The sequence below is a fragment of the Mytilus galloprovincialis genome, chromosome 9 (genome assembly GCF_965363235.1).
Source record: "Mytilus galloprovincialis chromosome 9, xbMytGall1.hap1.1, whole genome shotgun sequence".
NCBI classification, from domain to species: domain Eukaryota; kingdom Metazoa; phylum Mollusca; class Bivalvia; order Mytilida; family Mytilidae; genus Mytilus; species Mytilus galloprovincialis.
Window position 1 is genome coordinate 44,353,460 of NC_134846.1, and position 21,223 is coordinate 44,374,682.

Below are 21,223 nucleotides of genomic sequence, written 5' to 3' on the forward strand. Positions count from 1 at the left end.
ATATTTTCCTCTGTATCTAAAGGGCCAAGTTTATTATAGATAGAGAAAATTGTAAGTACGAAGAATGTTCAGTAAAGTAAGATCTACAAACACTTCACCATCAGCAAAACACAATTTTGTCATAAATCCATCTGTGTCCTTTGTTTAATATGCACATAGACCAAGGTGAGCAACACAGGCTCTTTAGAGCCTCTAGTTTGTTAACATTTTACATTTCTGCTTTTATCAATGATATGATTGTTATTTCTTGAATTGGTCCTGTTGTGATGACAAACAAAAATTCATTTTTGATTGTGTTGTTATCTTTTAAGTCCAGTGGGTTGCAGACTGATCTTTGTTTCTTTCAGCATTTTTTTTTTTACAATTTCTGACCAGTTGAACAGTTGGTCAGCATTTTTAATAAACTGCAATAGGTGAAGATCAGCTCTTAGAGTTAAGTCACAGTAAGAACATAATTAAGAAGAAGCTAGGTCTGAATAAATTATCACACCATGAGTTTATTGTCAGTGTTACTCTCCACCAATTGCAAGTCATTCATTATTTTGACCAAATTGCAATTTGTTTTATTAAATCAAATTGTTTAACTGGTCAGAATTTTGAACAAATTGTTCATTCAAAATGTAAAAGTGCAAGGTGATAAATTAAACATACTTACAATCCTAAATGCTTTTTGTCGAATTTAATGATGTTGTGACAATATTAGTCTATCAGTTTGTATAGGTATATTATAGTCATTACCATGCTAAAGGTGAACTTGTTATTTTGAATTGCTATTAAATTGTCCAAGCTCAGCTTTTATATAGTATTTCTTTCGAAAAGTATTCTACATTCATAAGAATAAGAAATTTTGTGAATTAAAACATTTCATATTCAATAAAATATGTGTAAAATTGCAATATGTGCGTAGGAAGTTTCCATGGGGAGATAATCATTTTTTCTTTCAAAAAGTCTTTATTCAAACGAATAATATTTTAGGTTATCTTCCCATGGAAACTTATCAATAGCATATTGATATTTCACACATATTTTACTGAATATATCATGTTTTATTTAAAAACTGTTATCTGATTCTTATGAATATAGAATACTTTTAGAAAGAAAAACTATATGAAAGCTGAGTTTGGACAATTTTATATCAATTCAAAATAACAAGTTCACCTTTAGCATGGTAATAACTATAATATACCTATACAAACTGATGGACTTATATTGTCACAACAACATTAAAGTGGACAAAAATCATTTAGGATTGTAAGTAATACAATTTCAATCGGTTGAATTTAAGATTTAGAATGAAATTATTTTATTCTGAATTGTCTGCCCATAGGTGGCGTTTTTTAAGGTTATGTGTGTCATCTGATTTGGTGGTTTAATCATTCGGCACGACAGGGTCCACTCGATCAGTCATGTTTATTTTTAAATACTACAGTTTTCATAGATTTTGTATCATGCATTAACCCTTTCCTCCCTGGAATTTATTTTCTTACATACAAATATCATCGGGTTTAAAGTATTAATGCATTGTTAAAATGAATATTTCATCAATGAAATTCAAATCAGATATTCCTATGACTATCCTTTTCATATTGGATGCTAATTTTTTTAAGTCTGATACAGACATTTTGTATTCAAAGCGTTTCAACTGAGGTACTACACAGGTGTCAAAAGGCGTCATTATGGAATAAAGGGGGTGGCGTCAAAAAGCGTCAATATGGAGGAAAGGGTTAAGAGATTGTTTTGCTTTACATGTGTGGGTTCACTGAATGAACTATTTACATATTTATACGATGACATTATAAAGATGTTTATATTATGTACATGAGATATATTATTTTAAAAATGGTAATTAAACCAGCCATCGTCTCTGTCGTGTGGTATTGCACTTTACTATTTCTTGTTTATTATTATGAGAATAATATGTGGTTTTGATATATGGGTATTAATGGAAGAAGAATGTTTTATTTTATCACCTTGCACTTTTACATTTTGACTGAACAATTTGTTCAAAATTCTAACCATGACCAGTTGAACAATTTGGTTTAATAAAACAAATTGCAATTTGGTCAAAATTTTTAATGACTTGCAATTGATGGAGAGCATAACACTAACAGTCAAGTCACTGTAAAAAAATAAATCTCAATAATATTTTTAGATGGAACTAAAGGATTTGACATTGCTCTGCTGAAAGAATTAGAACAAACAAGAAGGGCAGTGCAAGAGGCCAAAAAAATGTTCTTAGGGGCCAATAGAGGTGAAAACCATGAGTCATATGGTAGGCATCAATCTTATTTTATATAAGTGTACTCATTTCTGTACTGCTGAGTGACAAAAATATGAATTCTTAATTTGAAATAGTACCAGTATGAAAAATGACACTGACTTTTTATACAAGAACAAAAATTGATGTCATCCTAAATATAGTATTAATCGATAGATTGGAGTTTGATTAACAATGCATCACTGTAGAAAAAGGTAAAATAGTTCTTCCAATGGATTCCTGTATTTTCCACACTACCAATTTTTTGTGATTGAGGAAAACTTGTGGATATGTGATTTTGTGGTTTGCCAATATATGCACATATGCCTTTAGAACATTTGTACTTTGTTAAAAATTTAAAATGGTTAAACTTTACTAAAAAAAAAGTTCACATGAAAACTATTATCCATTGAATGACCATGAATCAACAGTAATTATCATCTTTTTTCTTACAGATTCAGACTCTGATGAAGATCCTACTAACAAATATGTAACTGTGATACCTGTAGGTTTTGGCGAACAAGAAGAAAAAGATAAATCTCCTTCAAGTAGCCTCAGACTGAAAAGTAGTTTAAAAAATCCTATTCCATTTCATAAACAAAATGGAGGATTAATACGGACAATGTCAGGACTAATTTCACCTCCAGAAATTGTGATAACTGAATCAGAATCTGAAAGTGAAAGTGATCGTGACAATATTTGTAATAACTTTACCCTGAGAGCTGGCGATTCTTTTAACAGACGAGCTTTAACGGCTTTGAAGGAATTAGATGCTGTGATGGCGGCTGAGGTTTCAGATTTAGATGCTGGTTCTAGTGCACTAGAGATCGGTCATAGAGGTCCCAGCAATGCAACATTAAGTCCAAAATCCTCTCCCCGTTTGAGACCTAAATCCATATCATTTACAGAGGAGGTAATGGTGCATTCTCCTCCACCTCCTCCTCGTAAGTTATGCTTTTTAGAATATATAGAGGTTGTTGTTAAATTTAGAGATTTAGAAGGAAAGAAAATTAAGTACTTTTTAAGGTAACTGGTGTTTTACTTTTTCACAAAACATTACTTAATATGAAGCAGGTGCTACCTGATGCGATCTCAAAGGTTATTGGTGAAGTTGGTTTAATTCATCATGATACTTTCGTTAATCAGATATACAAATTTGCAGGAAATAGTATGCTACAAATTGGAGAGAAATCATATGCTCCTTTATAATGTATTATGAAAAATCATAAAAATCGTTCGTCCGTCCGTCCGTTCGTTCGTTCGTCCCGCTTCAGGTTAAAGTTTTTGGTCAAGGTAGTTTTTGATGAAGCTGAAGTCCAATCAACTTGAAACATAGTAGACTTGTTGCTTATGATATAATCTTTTTAATTTTAAAGCCAAATTAGACTTTTGACCCCAATTTCACGGTCCACTAAACATAGAAAATGAAAGTGGGAGTTTCAGGTTAAAGTTTTTGGTCAAGGTAGTTTTTGATAAAATTGAAGTCCAATCAACTTGAAACTTAGTACATATGATCCCTATAGTATAATCGTTCTAATTTTAATACCAACTTAGATTATTACCCTATTTCACGGTCAATGGAACATGGAAAAGGAAAGTGCGAGTGGGGCATCCGTGTACTTTGGACACATTCTTGTTTTATTTTTTACATACTGTGGTTTCATATACTTTTGTGGAAACCACTATATAGGGCTTGCAAGAAGAAGAAAAATGTAGATTTTTGATACCATGGTTTAATAGATTTTGCATTGAAGCCAATTGAAATTTTAACTTGACAGAACAATTCGTGATTCACTAATAGCCATGAAATCCATGTCTGGTGTCACAAATATAATGATTCATCCGAGTAATAGATCTTTCAACTGGTTCAAAACTGTTATTTACAGCCATTTTATTTATATTATACAGCCCCTCCCCCTCCTCCACCACTCCCAACTACTACAGAGGATGTGAGTGAACCTAAAGGAAAGATGAATGTGAAAAGAATCAACTGGGAGAAGATTGATGCTCAAAAAGTAGGAAACACAGTCTGGGGGCAGGTAATATTATTTTTAGTCTTGACAGAACATTAAGATGGGATTGTAAACTTAAAATTCATACATTGTATTCTGCTTTACTGATTTATTTTTTGCATAATGTATTTTTGTTTAAATCATTGAGCAGAATAACACCACTCTTTGTAAAAAAAAATGTGTTCATAATTTACCGATAAAGCATAAAAAGTAAAACTTGGACTTATGAGAGGTAAAATTGCATCAGACAAATGAATTTGTACACAGCTTTCAAAATACATGTACTTATCTAAGTTTGCCTAACTCTTTTTTCTGTGAAGTGACTGCCTACTTTAACATACATATTCTTCCTTGAGTTACTGTATGTCCCTTGTTAAAAAACAAATATTTGCTTTAACTTTTCAACTGAAAACCTATTCTATATATGAAGACCATGTGGATGTAATATTTTCTTTCAGCATAGCTTATTTTAATGTTATTTGTTTCAGCTGGGAGATGAAGAAGATCTTGATGATGTTCTGAAGTATTTAGAGCTGGAACAACATTTTAGTACCAATCCTGTCAAACGTAGGTGTATTTCATGATATGACCAACTTTTCCTTTTTGATTGAATTTTTTCTTTTTAAATTGCATTCTTCTTATAAACGTCTATTGAATTGTGATTTTTTTTCTCATAATTTTTTATTAAATTTTTAATAGACTGCAATATATGTTGTTGAATATGGTATAACTATTTGTCTTCGTCTATTCTAGTTCACAGACATTACATTAAAGTTAACTTGTGAAAGAAAATGTAGTAGTGTTACAATGCAATAGTAATTGTTTGATGAGGTTGATTGTTCATTAGTTGAATTCTTAAAATTCTCAGGTCACACTTTCCAATAGCAATGAGGTCTTTTGCCTCATAAGCATTATATTTTCTGTTCTTTTAAAAAAAAATCCCAAATGAGTAATCTTATTTTGGTATGATGTTAATTTATATTGCTGTAAATTTTCAGCTTCACACAGGAACCAGAGAAGAATGTCAGGTATAAGATAGTTTCAATCTCTGTATTTATACATAAAAAAAATTGACTACAAAATATAAATACTATTATAGGCAGTAAGTTTCTCCTTCTTAAGATAGCAATAAATATTTATGAGAGTTGCATTTGTTTGATATGTTTAGTTTGATTCGATATCATATAATATAAAGTTAAAAATATACATCTTGTACTGTTAAGCTTATCTGAATATTCATAAAGATTAATATATTTAATTTTAATAATTCAGAAAATATTTATATAAATTCCTATGATAGTTCTCCAAACATAACAAACAAAATATGAAATAGTTAATTAACATAGACTAGAACATTTTTTTCTATTTTCAGTGTTTACAGAAAAGAAAAATGAAATTTACATTCTGAGTCCTAAGAAAGCTTATAACATCTGTAAGTTTAGCATAATCTGTTTCACCAAAGAGTGTTTTCTATGTTTACAAATTTTTAAAAAGATGTGAAGAATATAGATTTGGTACCACTTTATTAATATCCTCTTTCAAATACATACAAGGTTTGTGATATGAAATCACACCAGAAACACTTTTCAATTTTTTTTTTTTTTTTACATGAAGCATATCTTCAATAGATCATTAAAAATGAACAGGAAAATATGTGGTTTCAATTAATCCACAGTGACTTTTATAAATCAAGAGTCACTGATGAGTCTTTTGTAGACTAAATCTGTGTCTGGCGCAAATACAAAATTTCAATCCTAGTATCTATAATGAATTTATTTAGAAATCTATATCTTGTTTTGTAGCAATATTATTAGGACATCTACGAATGTCAATAGATCAGATGAAACAAGCTTTATATTTAATGGATGAGGAAATTCTTACTCCAGATTTACTCAAACAGTTACTCACATTTACTCCAAATAAACAAGAGGTAAGAAAAACATTACTCTAGTTTTACTCAAACAAAACTTTACTTGTCATGGGGTCACACTTCAATATTTATCTACAACTACTTATGAACCGCTTGACAAAAGTCGACAAAACTCCCACAGATTTATTTTAAGTTCAGGAAGTTATGCACCTGCTATATTTTAAAGGTATTTTCTCTTTTTAATGAAGAACTTTCAAGTAATAACTATCATACCTTCATCTTCATAAATATATTTTCACAATTTTTCCCAAAACTTACATTTACAAACAAAAAGCAAAGCAGTTTACCTATCATGATCTTTCCAGCAGTTAATCAGTTTATAGAGTTGTCATATTGCTAACTGTATTATTTGATTTATTTCTTTTTTTAGATGGAGAAATATGATACTTTTAATGGTGATATTGAGGAATTAAGCTTACCAGATAGATTTGCTTATGAGGTAATTTTATGAAGTACACTTAAAACTGAATTTGGTCCTTCTTTTTATGTCAAGATTTATGCAATTCGGACTTTCAAATGTCTGTGTTTGAGGGTTCCTAATGAAGGTAATTCATAAAGTTCTGTGGGTGCACAAAATTAATGAAGTGTTATTTTCATTATAGAACGTATTGTGATATTGAGAAATATTTGTGAGATTCTACAATCGCTGCACAAAAAAAAAATTTAAGCTCTGACCCATTTCAAAATCAATGTGAATAGTTTATCCAGTTGCAGTCTTAAATAGTTATATTACTTTAAAACGGGTCAAGTCTTTTAATGCTTACAAATTTGTATAGTGTTAACTCATTTTGATCCTGAAATATGCATGAAATGTTTACCACTGAATATTAAGCAACCAGCACTTGGTCTGTCACCCCTCAGCACACAGCACCTAGCATGACATGTCTGCTTATGGAGTTTAACCTTATGAGCCAGCAGTATAAACATCATTCAAAGTAGAATGTCCATATGCATGGGTGCATTTTGTTAGGTTTTGAATTCAGACTCAGACACCATAGAAGAAAATGCATGCAAACTGTGACAGAAACTTATGTCACATCATGATCATTAAATAGTTATGAATGTCTTCTTTATTTAGATTCTGTCTGATTGATTAGGTGAGGATATAAAAAAAATGTTAATAATTTGGATTGATTGATTAATTGGTGTTTTAACACCACTTTCAACATTATTGTGCTATTTCCTGCTGATCAGTTTTTAATTGTGTAGGAAGCTGGAGTGCCTGGAGAGAAACACCAACCTTCCATAGGATAACTGACGGTCCTAATCAATTAAGATTGCCCAGTGCGACATTTAACTTGCTATCTCAGTGTTGACTGGCTAGTTTGACCACTTAGACCACTCGTCAACAGAGGCTCCCTGATAATTTCAATTTAAATAACTCTGATATAGTTAGAACAACAACAAAAGAAAAAACTTATACTCAAATGTTGCTTTTCTCTTTCTCTTTTTAGATGAGTCGTGTTCCTGGCTATGAACAAAGGTTGAAATCCATTTTATTTAAAGCAAACTTTCAGGAGAAAATTGATGACATGAAGGAGGTAATATTCAAATATACTAGAATTAGAAAGCTTGTCATGAATATTTTTTTTTATAAGCTGTCTTTTCATGTTTTTTCAAAAGCATATGACATATCTGTAGATTTATATTATTTGATTATCAAATAATTTTAACCCTGGAACTGTTTGATTCTTTACACTATAAAATCCTGTAAATTATGTTAACTATCCATAAAATTTAGAATGGAAAGGGGGAATATTTCAAAGAGACAGCAACCCAATCAAAGAGCAGAAAACAGCCCAATGCCACCAATGAATCTTCAAAATATCGAGAAAATCCTGCACACAGCTAGTATTCAGCTAGCCCCTAAACAAAAATGTGTCCTATAAAAAAAGAAGATGTTGTATGATTGCCAATGAGACAACACTTCAGAAGAGACGAAATGACACAGAAATTAACAACTTTAGGTCACCTTAAGCCTTGCAACAATGAGCAGCAACTAGTTCAGTTCAGTAGATTTTTTTATTAACAATTTTAGATAATCATATCTCCCTGATATTAGATATGTGCAAACATATACCATTTATTGATAGCTTTGTTTTTAAACCCATGAAAAGGTTCAAAGGGTATGTATAATTGCTTCAAAACCAAACTAACATAGATGTTGTTTTTGAGTGATGTGAAAAATTTTACTAAATAGATTTACTTGTGATGCAGAGAAAGAAATATCCATAATGACACACAGTGTATTAAAAAGATGCTGAGCTGATTTTTGTTCAATACAGAATAATGATAAGTCAAAAAGACCTAGTAATCTGTATCTTTTAAACCATTTTTTAGTTTTTATTATTGACTTAGGACAGGTTAATGCTTAAAAGAGCTACCTTTAAAGCAGGTTTTGTACTAATTGTATTGCTTATTTATATCTTGCTAGCGATTTTCCATTTTCCTATACATATTTATATATTTATTTTGCAATGCATTATTTGATTTTTTTCTTTCTTAAGAAGTTTTTCATTGCATGTAATATTCATAGAATAGAACTATGATATATCTATATTTTTATGTTTCTGTCATAGTTGATAGGAGCATTAAGCATTACTCATGACTGTCCATCCTACTGTCCTTCAATCCTTTATTCTTTTGTCCTTCCATCTTTCCGTCTTTCTGCCTGTTCCCTTTTTGTTGCAAAGCTTGTGCTAGGACATTCAGGTCCTCAGACACGTTCTTCATGAAGTATATTGTATTTATATATTTTTCAATGCTATTCTATCAACAATTAGTTTTTGCAAGCCCAGCATAATACAGGGTTTTAACATTATTCAGAATATTTCAAACTTAAATGTTTGATTATTGATCAGTTGGAAAGGACAGAAGTCTACTATACTGTGTATTAACTAGTTTTGAATGAAATGGACTGTTATGAGATAACTATATTAATATCTCTTGTTTGTATATTCATAAATTCACATAAATGATCAGTACAATTTTCTTAATATTTCAGAGTTTACTTTGTATAAGAAAAGGATCTTTACAGTTGAGAAACAGTAAAAGATTGACAAAAATATTAGAGGTAAACACTGATTTACAACAGCTTGATATTTAATACGATTTTTTTACCTTTCATATAATACACAAAACTAAAATTCACAGAGAAAAACACATATATTTTCATTAAAGTAAAATACATTTTCATATATACTCAAATTCACATACTGAATAAAAGTAACTCGGGATGATTTAAATTCTCAACAAACCAGCCATAATCAATGGTAGATATTCGATGGGCGGTCAGTTTTGAGAAGTTTCACTGCTGTTCATTACTGATCATGGTTACTATGCTTTAATTTTTAGATGATACTTGCTATGGGTAATTATATGAATAAAGGGAATCAACGAGTTGGTGAAGCTGCAGGATTCAAGATCTCATTTATATCACAGGTTGGTTAAAAAAAATATTTCATAAAAATGTTGACTATTCAACTGAGTATTGTTCGAAATATGGGCATCTTGGATATTTTACTAACTTTATGTGTTTGTGTTTATCATATTTTTTTGTTGTTGTCAAATATACCTGTCGACCTATAAAAATATAAATGCAAATTATGACTTGCTTTGAAGATGGAGATCTCAGGTTCAAACTTTTTTTAGTTGAATCTAAGTATTATGGGACATGGGATTCAGGGGGAGATAATTAAAACAAATATTTGGGATTCAGGGGGAGATAATTAAAGCAAATGTGGAGAATTCAGGGAGAGTTAAGTATATTACTGTAATCACTTACTTATAGGAATACAGGATATCCATTTTCTTTTTTTTTGTTAAGCCCTCAACTTTTGTTGAAAAAGCGAGACAGCGATCCTACATTCCGTCGGCATCGTCATCATCAGTGGCGACGTCCACAAATATTCACTATGTGGTTAAAGTTTTTTAAATTTTATTAACTTTCTTAAACTATCCTGGATTTCTACCAAACATGGACAGAAGATTGTTTATGATCTTTTGATAGTATCCAAAAGTAAATTTTGTTAAAAAAAATAGTGGAATTAGTTTTTCTGCCAGGAACATAACATTCACTCTGTGGTTAATGTTTTTAAAATTTTTATACCTTTCTTAAACTATCCTGGATTTGTACCAAACTTGGACAGAAGCTTGTTTATGATCAAAACCTGTATCAAGAAGGAAATTTTGTTAAAGCTTTGTACCTGTTTTTTGTATTTTACTTATAAATTGACTTAGTTTTTAGGGCCCCGCCAAAGGCGGGTCGCCCTATAGTGATCCGTCTGCCCGTCCGTCCATCCGTCCGTAACACTTTGTGTCCGCTCCATATCTAGAGAACCATTATGATTTCATACTTTATACTTTACATGTTTATTAACCACCACCAGAGGGCGTGTCATGATGAATGTACAACTTCCTAGGTCAAAGGTCAAGGTCAAAAACCTTTGGTTTCAGTTGACAACCCTGTGTCCTGTGGTGAAGATCGTGTCCGCTCTATATCTTGAGAACCGTTATGATTTCAAAGTTTATACTTGACATGTATATGAACAAACACCAGAGGGTGTGTCATAATTTATGAACTACTGCCTAGGGCAAAGTTCAAGGTCAAAAACTGGTTTCAGTTGACAACCACATGTCCTATGGTAAAGATCGTGTCCGCTCTATATCTTGAGAACCGTTATCATTTTAAAGTTTATACCTGAAATGTATATAAACCAAGATCAGAGGGTGTGTCATAATTTATGTACAACTTCCTAGGTTAAAGGTCAAGGTCAAAAACTTTGGTTTCAGTTGACAACCCCATGTCCTATGGTAAAGATCGTGTCCGCTCTATATCTTGAGAACCGTTATCATTTCAAAGTTTATACTTGACATGTATATAAACCAACACCAAAGGGTGTGTCATAATTTATGTGCAACTTCCTAGGTCAAAGGTCAAGGTCAAAAACTTTGGTTTCAGTTGACAAACCCATGTCCTTTGGTAAAGATACAATTTTTTAATGCACATTATTCACAGCGGGCCCACAGAGATGGCTCCCATCTCAATGATATCTAGTTCTTCCAGTTAACATAACATACAGTCTGCAGTTAAAGTTTTAAAACATTTATATGATTCATAAACTATCCTGGATTTTTACCAAACTTGAACAGAAACTTCTTACAATCAAAAGATAGTATCAAGAGGAATATTTTTATTAATTTTTTTCCTCATTTTTGTTGAGCCTGCTATTAACAGCAAAAGTAGGCGAAACACTGAGTTCCGCAGAACCCTTACAAATTTTTTATATAAGATATTTTCCACTTTTCAAGGTTATCTAATTTTAAATGAATAATTCTTATTTCTTCAGAGTAACTGAAAAGTTTACATTGTTTTCATGTATATTCCATCTTTGAAATGTAAAGATGTAGTGTACTAATTTAACATTCCTGAAGTTATGATGATGTTCCCATTAATCTATTAAAAAAAATGTGATTTATCTGAGACAAACCTGCTGTTATTGAGGAGGAAAATCAGTTGCAACAGAATTGTACTGTTCCCCTACAAAAGTACAATTATTATTACTATTAAGTATATATCAACTATATATTTTACAGTTAGAAGTAACTAAGACCAGTGACAATAAGACAACATTTTTACATGTCCTTGCCAATGCTGTTTATGTCAAGTTTCCTGAAGTTTTAGCTGTTGGAGAAGAATTAAGTAGTATACCTGAAGCTGCTAAAGGTAAGGTGTAAAAAGATATATTTTTGGCTCCAATCAACTTCTTAAAAGAGATTTTGTCACATTAGCCATTGCTACAAGATGAAATTTAATTTTGTAATAAGGCTTTTCTACTTAATATTTGATTTCTGCTTATTTCATGTTAAAAGTTTTTTGTAAGATTTAGAGTAAATCATTGCAAATGTTTAGTGAAGAAAAAAAATTATATTGACTAACTATTTCAAAGCCTTGGAAATGAATAAGATTAGTGAGATTATTATTTAAAGGGTTTTTGTTAAAATGTTAACTATACCCTCCCTCTAAACAAATTATAAACAAACAAATCCCAGAAAACTTGAATATTGAAGCAATATATTAATCACTAAAACAAGAAAGATGTAATAAGAAAGGAAAAAGTACAAAAGTAATGTAACAAGCGCTGTACCTTCTTGTTGTTAATGTGACATTATAGAAAGTTTTTGATAAAAAAAATGTCTATAACATCTTAATGTTTGAGAAAGAAAAAAATGACAGCCATGTAGTTGTGAAGAAAAATAAAGAACTGAAGAAGGCCAATGGCCGAAACGTCTTAAAAATTGGTTTATTATTACAATAATATAATAAAAAAAATGTTATATTCATTGTAGTTTCTGATATAATGGTAAATCAGGAAATCCAAGAACTGAGAAAAGTTTTACAGGTAAGTCAGATAAAAGTTTTACAGGTAAGTCAGATAAAAGTATCCAAAATGACTACTTGAATCATAACAGCTGGACTTATTATTATACCCCCGCTTTAAAAAAGGGGGGGTATACTGTTTTACCTCTGTCTGTCCGTCAGTCCGTCCGTCCGTCAGTCAGTCCGTCCCATGAAACTTTCGTCACATTTTTCTCAGGAACTACAGATCCACCCTTTCTGTAATTTGGTAAGAACATTTATATATGTCAGCCATACCGTGTGATGCGTTTTCAGATTCATCACTTGACAACTTCCTGTTTACCAAACACTTGTATGATTTTACACATGATAGCCAATTTGAAAATTTTCGTCACATTTTTCTCAGGAACTACAATACAAGGATTTCTGAAATTTGGTTTCAGGATTTATATAAGTCAGCTATACCGTGTGATGCGTTTTCAGATTCATCACTCGACAACTTCCTGTTTACCGAACACTTGTATGATTTTACACATGATAGCCAAGTTGAAAATTTTCGTCACATTTTTCTCAGGAACTACAATACAAGGATTTCTGAAATTTGGTTTCAGGATTTATATAAGTCAACTATACCGTGTGATGCGTTTTCAGATTCATCACTCGACAACTTCCTGTTTACCGAACACTTGAATATTTTTACACTATTAATATTATCCACTTGCGGCGGGGGTATCATCAGTGAGCAGTAGCTCGCAGTTTCACTTGTTTTAACAACAGTATCTTGTACTGTAATAATTGATTCATTAAGAATTTCAGTCATACAAATTATTGTTAAACAGCTACATGAATTTTTAATGTTGAATTGTATTGCAAATTTTTCATTCAATTATATAACACAAATTCTATGATTTTTTTATGTTAAATGACTCAATATTTTTTTATTTAGTTTTTATAATTCAAGTTTTCAAAAATAATTATTTTCCATTAATATTTTTTGGTTTTGGTTTTGCCAAATTCTGGATACAAGCCTATAGAAAATATTTACTTAGTTGAACGATCAAAGGAGTAGGTCCAGTAAGGGCCGATTTTGGCCTCAAATTTCAAGTTCATCTGACGAAAGATTTTAGACACTTTTTAAACACTCAAGTGTCTTTTTAGTTGATTCAATAAGTATATGTAAAAGATTTTAACTGATTTACTCATTAAAAACGCCCCGATTCTAGCTAAAATATGAAAAATCTATCAAATATGCCAAAAATTGTCACATTTTCAGATGGTTTTTGTCAAAAATGAAAGTGGCCGCATCCGTGTTCATCCTCAACCTTTATATATGTTATGTATTATCATCAAATACAACTAACATTTCAATATTAAGAATGAACACGAATGCGGCCACTTTCATTTAAGACAGAAATTGTCTAAAATATAACTAAAATGCTAAAATTGTGAAGATTTCAGTAATTTAGCATGACTTAATGATGCTAGTACCTGATATATGTGCATTGTATTGTCAAACACAGCCCATATTTATTTAGCAGAAGCATTCTACTGTCCAATAAATAACTTAAAGTATACATTTTAACAATTTTGTAAAACTGCTATATTTTGGGGCCAAAAAGGGTTCTTACTGAACCTACTCCTTTGTGGTTCATAATTACCATTGAAATAATAATGATCAACTGTAGATATGTAAGTAAGTAATTTTCTTTTTAACTAAATAAATATTTTTGCAGGAAATCTCCAATACATTAGAGAAGTATGGATCTCAAAAGACAAGAATTGGTGTAAATGACAGATTCCAGGATGTAATGGGTGTATCCTTTATTATCAGTATTGATATTGGGCTTGAAACTTATATTGACCTGAATTGTAATATATAAATATAGATTCTTGCATTGATACCAGTGGATTATCGGATTTATCCCATCGAGATAGTTAAATTATCAATTTTAAAGTCCAAACCTCGGCGAGGACTTTAAAATTTATAATTTAAACTATCAAGATTGGATAAATTCGATAATCCACGAGTAACTATGTAAGAATCTGTTTCTCTAATGATTAAAAAATAAATTTTCATTTTTAGCTCACCTGGCCCAAAGGGCCAAGTGAGCTTTTCTCAGCACTTGGCGTCCGGCGTCCGGCGTCCGGCGTCTGTCGTCCGTCGTCCGTCGTCGTCTGGCGTCGTTAACTTTTACAAAAATCTTCTCCTCTGAAACTACTGGTCCAAATTTAACCAAACTTGGCCACAATCATCATTGGGGTATCTAGTTTAAAAAATGTGTCCGGTGACCCGGTCAACCAACCAAGATGGCCGCCATGGCTAAAAATAGAACATAGGGGTAAAATGCAGTTTTTGGCTTATAACTCAAAAACCAAAGCATTTAGAGCAAATCTGACATGGGGTAAAATTGGTTATCAGGTCAAGATCTATCTGCCCTGAAATTTTCAGATGAATCGGACAACCCGTTGTTGGGTTGCTGCCCCTGAATTGATAATTTTAAGGAAATTTTGCTGTTTTTGGTTATTATCTTGAATATTATTATAGATAGAGATAAACTGTTAACAGCAATAATGTTCAGCAAAGTAAGATTTACAAATAAGTCAACGGGACCGAAATGGTCAGTTGACCCCTTTAGGAGTTATTGCCCTTTTTAGTCCATTTTTAACCATTTTTCGTAAATCTTAGTTATCTTTTACAAAAATCTTCTCCTCTGAAACTACTGGGACAAATTAATCCAAACTTGGCCACAATCATCATTGGGGTATCTAGTTTAAAAAATGTGTGGCGTGACCCATCCAACCAACTAAGATGGCCGCCATGGCTAAAAATAGAACATAGGGGTAAAATGCAGTTTTTGGCTTATAACTAAAACACCAGAGCATTTAGAGCAAATCTGACAGGAGTAAAATTGTTCATCAGGTCAAGATCTATCTGCCCTGAAATTTTCAGATGAATCGAACAACCCGTTGTTGGGTTGCTGCCCCTGAATTAATAATTTTAAGGAAATTTTGCTGTTTTTGGTTATTATCTTGAATATTATTATAGATAGAGATAAACTGTAAACAGCAATAATGTTCAGCAAAGTAAGATCTACAAATAAGTCAACATGACCAAAATGGTCAGTTGACCACTTTAGGAGTTATTGCCCTTTATAGTCAATTTTTAACAATTTTTCTTAAATCTTAGTAATCTTTTAGAAAAATCTTCTTCTCTGAAACTACTGGGCCAAATTTAACCAAACTTGGCCATAATCATTATTGGCCTATCTAGTTAAAAAAATGTGTCCGGTGACCCGGCCAACCAACCAAGATGGCCGCCATGGCTAAAAATAGAACATAGGGGTAAAATGCAGTTTTTGGCTTATAACTCAAAAACCAAAGCATTTAGAGCAAATCTTAGTAATCTTTTAGAAAAATCTTCTCCTCTGAAACTACTGGGCCAAATTTAACCAAACTTAGCCATAATTGGGGTATCTAGTTAAAAAAATGTGTCCGGTAACTCGGCCAACAAACCAAGATGGCCGCCATGGCTAAAAATAGAACATGGGGGTAAAATGCAGTTTTTGGCTTATAACTCAAAAACCAAAGCATTTGGCAGGAAGTAAAATTGTTGATCAGGTCACGATCTATCTGCCCTGGAATTTTCAGATGAATTGGATAATCGGTTGTTAGGTTGCTGCCCCTGAATTGGTAATTTTGAGGAAATTTTGCTGTTTTTTTTGTTATCTTGAATATTATTATAGATAGAGATAACAGCAATACTGTACAGCAAAGTAAGAACTAAAAATAAGTCACTATGACCAAAATAGTCAATTGACCCCCTAAGGAGTTATTGCCCTTCATAGTCAATTTTTAACAATTTTCTTAAAATTTGAAGATTTTCAATAACATTTTCCACAGAAAGTACTGTTATAGATAGAGATAATTGTCAGCAGCAAGAATGTTAAGTAAAGTAAGATCTACAAACACATCACCATCACCAAAACACAATTTTTTCATGAATCCATCTGTGTCTATTGTTTAATATTCACATTGACCAAGGTGAGCGACACAGGCTCTTTAGAGCCTCTAGTTTCTTTTAAACGAAAATCCCCTTTGAGTACCTTTCACATTCCACAAGTTGTCAATTTCATTGACACCTGTTAGCATATTTTGATTCATCCAGTTAGCTAAAAGTTAGAGAGCTTGTGATTCATATGGTACAGCCATTCAAACCAGGGGTACAGCCTGTCACCATATGAAAGATTAACATATGCATTATGGTCCTTTTCAGTAGAAAACTTAAGAATATCAATAAGACTAAAATTAGTAGCCTAGGCCCTTTTTAATCTTTTCCCATGCAAACATATAGGTATTTCCTTGACTGTTTACAGCATTTTATATCAGAAGCATCAGATGAGGTGCAAGCTCTATTCAGACTTCAGGCTAATGCAATGGAAGATTTCCACCATGTTGTACAATACTTTGGGGAAGATCCAAAGAATATTACCACCACAGAATTCTTCGGTATTTTTGCAGATTTTATAATAAAATTTGAGGTAAGTGTTTTATAAAATTGAGAATGGAAATTGGGAATGTGTCAAAGAGACAACAACCTGACTTAGAGCAGACAACAGCCAATGGGTTTACAAGGCAGTGAGAAACTCCCACACCAGGTGTCCTACAGCTGGCCCCTAAACAAATATGTATACTAGTTCAGTGGTAATGGACTTCATACTAAACTGTGAATTATACACAAGAAATCTTACAAGACTGTCAAAGGCCTTAGGCTCTTAACTTGGGACAGGCACAAAAATGCAGTGGGGTTAAACATTTTTTTTGAGATCTCAACCCTCCCCCTATACCTCTAGACAAGGTACAAAAACAAACACACGACAATATAGTTTATATGATCTTATATCAAAAGAGAATACTGAATTATTTAGATTATATATATTATAGGGCTTTTTAACTTTAGAATAAATAAAGAAAAAAAAGAAAAATACTGAATCCAAGAAAAATTCAAAATTAAAAGTCCCTTAACAAACGGTAAAATCAAAAGCTCAGACACATCAAACGAATGGAAAATATATATTATCTTCCTGACTTGGTAGATGCATTAACTTATGTAGAAAATGGTGGCTTAAAATTGTTTTTATAGCTAGCTTGACTTAAAGTTTGATTTAGCCCAAAAATATTGGAGCTGCAATCTAGCATCTGAAAATTTGCATCCTTCCCCCAGTATCATTCAAACTTATTCATTGTAAAATGAATTTGTAACTGTAATTTTTATACAGTTGTCAATGTGGATATATTGGTATGATAAATATAAAAAAGATGTGGTATGATTGCCAATGAGACAACTATCCACAAAAGACCAAAATGACACAGACATTAACAACTATAGGTCACCGTATGGCCTTCAACAATGAGCAAAGCCCATACCGCATAGTCAGCTATAAAAGGCCCCGATAAGACAGTGTAAAACAATTCAAACGAGAAAAACTAACGGCCATATTTATGTAAAAAAATGAAAAGCCTCATTTTTGAATATTTTGTTTCATTTTGCATCACTAAAAATGTTTTATAAAAATTTCCCACCCCTCAAAACAATAATAAATAATGGACTCGTATCTTTTTTTCAGAAAGCACATAGGTATAATTTGATGTACAAAAGACATTGACAGGAAATACATTTGTACCTAGGTTTTTAAAGGCAGCATCTCTAATAAATGATGGAAGCAGAAGGAAACAAAAGATTTTTTTTCAAACATACCACCAAATTTTCCACTACAGTTAAGATAATGTAAAATCTTAGAAAGAATTTGACTTCTGTATGATTATCCACAGTTATCTGCTCTTTGGTGATAATGATTTGATTTTTATTTGATTTATAGTTACTATAGATGATAAAAAAAAATATTTGAAATATTGTACATAAGGTTTTTAATAGTTAAAGTGTAACTATATTTCATTAAAATTACACAACATGAAAATCACATTTGTTCCTCACATGTACTTGTGTATTATTTTAAAGAATGTAAGCACATGAACTAAATATTCATTCAAATTTTCTAATGATTGCTACTCTTTGTAATAGCCCACTTAGTCAATAGTGTTAATCTTTCAATTTTTATGGTACACAAGAAAATATCAAATTATTTAAGCCTAGATTTTGTATTACTAAGCCAAATGTGTTATCAAAGGGAAATAATTCACAATTTAAAACTGATTAAACACTGTTTTTCTTTCAATAATGAATACAGGTCTAGTTAACATTTTACCTTACCTTATCATTGCACATAGCTTGCTTTACAATCCCACCTCATGCTGAAGAAAAAATTTCATTAATTGTTGCATCTTTATTTTTGTAGTAAGAAAGTTTGAGTTATTTCCCTTACTAGATATGCGTATACTTTTGTTATTATTGATGACACTATTGGATTTCATATAAAATTGAGACAGCGATGATCTCTTTTTGTTTTAGATTTACTTTTTAACTATGAAACTTTACATCACAAAGTTACAATTCATTCACTTTTAACTTATTTTTTTGGTTTACAAACTTCATAGATTTTACTATATTCAATTGCAATGATTAATGAGTCCATAAACTTGAGTCAATTTCAGCCTTGCTAAGTAGACATTAAGCCTAGGCCATTTGATTCAGGTGCTTGATATCACAAATATTTCAAATAGGTTCTTAATAAGAATTCATTGAAACATGTATAACTTTAAGATAGTTTTGTCTCACATAGACATATTCTCGCTACATTGAAGACCCATTGGTGGCCTTCTGCTGTTGTTTGCTCTATAGTCGGGTTGTTGTCTCTTTGACACATTCACCATTTCCATTCTCAATTTTATAGTTGAGGGAAGACGTAGTGATCATTTTTTTCTAACGGATATTTGTCTCATTGACAATCATTTCACATCTTCTTATTTTCATACACAGTCGTAAAATTGTTTGCAATGCAATTAAAATGCTAAAAATTCAGAAATATTATCCAATACTAACAACAGTGAAGCATTTCACAAAGAAAACACCTTTGATTATCATACATCTGAAATTCAATGTCACAAAATGAACTTTGATCTCAAAATGTTGTTCCTTTTCATAGATTTTTGTCTCTGATAATCATGATCATTTTGCATTCCTGTTGTTTGTTGGATTTATATTAAAACATTGCTATAAAAATATTTTCTTAATTTCATGTATAAAATGGGATAGTAAAAGGTATTTAAAAAACGATTAGGTTTAATTAGACTTATAACTTCAAATATGAAGAAATTTTACATTATTTGCATTGTGTTTGTTTTTCCAAGTTTTCTACATATTCGTTATTAATTATCTTTTTGTTACCTGTGTTTATTTAAAATGAATACATGTATGTACAAATATTATTGTGATTTTTTTTATCCCAAATCAAAAATATGTTTGCCCCTAATGTCCATGATTGTAATTTGCCCCTGATTTCATTACCAACTTAATGTTTGAATAGCTGCATTTTCAGCTCATTTGAGTTGATTAATTCTAAGAAAAAATAATATCTGTAAAGAATAGATGGGGGGTGGGAAGAGAGAGGAGAAGAGGCATTAAAAGCCATAACCAATCTCTGCCATTTATTATATGCATTTGTTTATAATATGCACCCCCTATTCATCCACCCTAAACGTATGAAAAAAGTCTAGTCCAAAAAAAACCAAGATAAATGAATCCTCATTATTATGCATTTTTAAACGAGAACAGTTGTATTATAAAAAAAAAAATTGTTATAGAAATGAAGTAGTCAAGATAATTCTAGTCCATATTGTTTCAATTCCTTGTCATTAAAAAGTGCAATAATATAAGCTATCACATGTGATAAATGTAGTAATATAGTTATTTTTACAATTTTCTATATTTACTTTTACAATCATGTTTCTTTTAAGGGGGTAGACCTTGGTTCAGGGAGATAACTCTTTAAATCCGTTAAGCGTTTGTAAAAGTCAAGTTCATCAATGTATTTTAAGCATTTACCTGAAACAGATTGGAAATAATCTATGTAACCTAGAAGCTTAGAATATATTTATGAAAATCGTTGACACAAACGTACTGTTGATTTTAAGAGCTATTTCCCTTAACCTAGGTCTACCTCCTTAATGTCTACATTTACAATCATGTTTGTTTTTTTGTGTTTTGTTATAGTTATAAATGTGATAAAAATAAATATGTTTAATCATTCTTTGTATGAAGTGAGTTGTATAAAAGTTTCCCCTTGTGTAAAAACATCCTTCAGAAAATATTGGTTTAGGATAGTTTGCATATGATTTATTGGACATAAAAACAAGTTTGTTTAGGCATTAGGCATTTAAGGCTTATTTGAATGGAAAGGGACTACTGCTGAATTTGGTGCATTTTTATTGTTTTGTGTTTCCATATTCTATATGCCTTTCCATGTTATAACATGGTTGTTTCCTTTTTACTATACCTTGCCAGTTGTTTCTTATATCACATGCACTGGATGCATTATTAATGATGAGGTGAAGAATCACTGATTCCACCTAGGTCAAAAGAACATTCTAGAAAGTAGTAAATATTTCATTCAAAATATTACAAGCATTTTATCTCAAGCCCTTATTCCTCTAAGATATTTAAAAGGGTTTAAAGAAAAGAAAGAAAAAAGTTGTTTAAGTGAATGCCATTC

General features: G+C 31.3%; 1 protein-coding gene across 1 annotated transcript in view; it reads left to right on the plus strand.

The window, feature by feature from the left end:
* LOC143045081 (delphilin-like) overlaps positions 1–20,639 on the plus strand; it is a 61,392-nt gene extending 40,753 nt beyond the window's left edge. The window contains exons 16-31 of the mRNA XM_076217381.1: positions 2,153–2,272; positions 2,713–3,201; positions 4,166–4,296; positions 4,758–4,836; positions 5,268–5,297; positions 5,642–5,701; positions 6,072–6,199; positions 6,570–6,638; positions 7,654–7,740; positions 9,204–9,272; positions 9,554–9,640; positions 11,795–11,924; positions 12,548–12,600; positions 14,291–14,371; positions 16,931–17,095; positions 18,182–20,639. Of these exons, the coding sequence (XP_076073496.1) occupies positions 2,153–2,272; positions 2,713–3,201; positions 4,166–4,296; positions 4,758–4,836; positions 5,268–5,297; positions 5,642–5,701; positions 6,072–6,199; positions 6,570–6,638; positions 7,654–7,740; positions 9,204–9,272; positions 9,554–9,640; positions 11,795–11,924; positions 12,548–12,600; positions 14,291–14,371; positions 16,931–17,095; positions 18,182–18,220 (1,817 nt within the window). The 3' untranslated portion in view covers positions 18,221–20,639. The remainder of the gene's footprint in view (positions 1–2,152; positions 2,273–2,712; positions 3,202–4,165; positions 4,297–4,757; positions 4,837–5,267; positions 5,298–5,641; positions 5,702–6,071; positions 6,200–6,569; positions 6,639–7,653; positions 7,741–9,203; positions 9,273–9,553; positions 9,641–11,794; positions 11,925–12,547; positions 12,601–14,290; positions 14,372–16,930; positions 17,096–18,181) is intronic.
* The last annotated feature ends 584 nt before the right edge of the window (positions 20,640–21,223 follow it).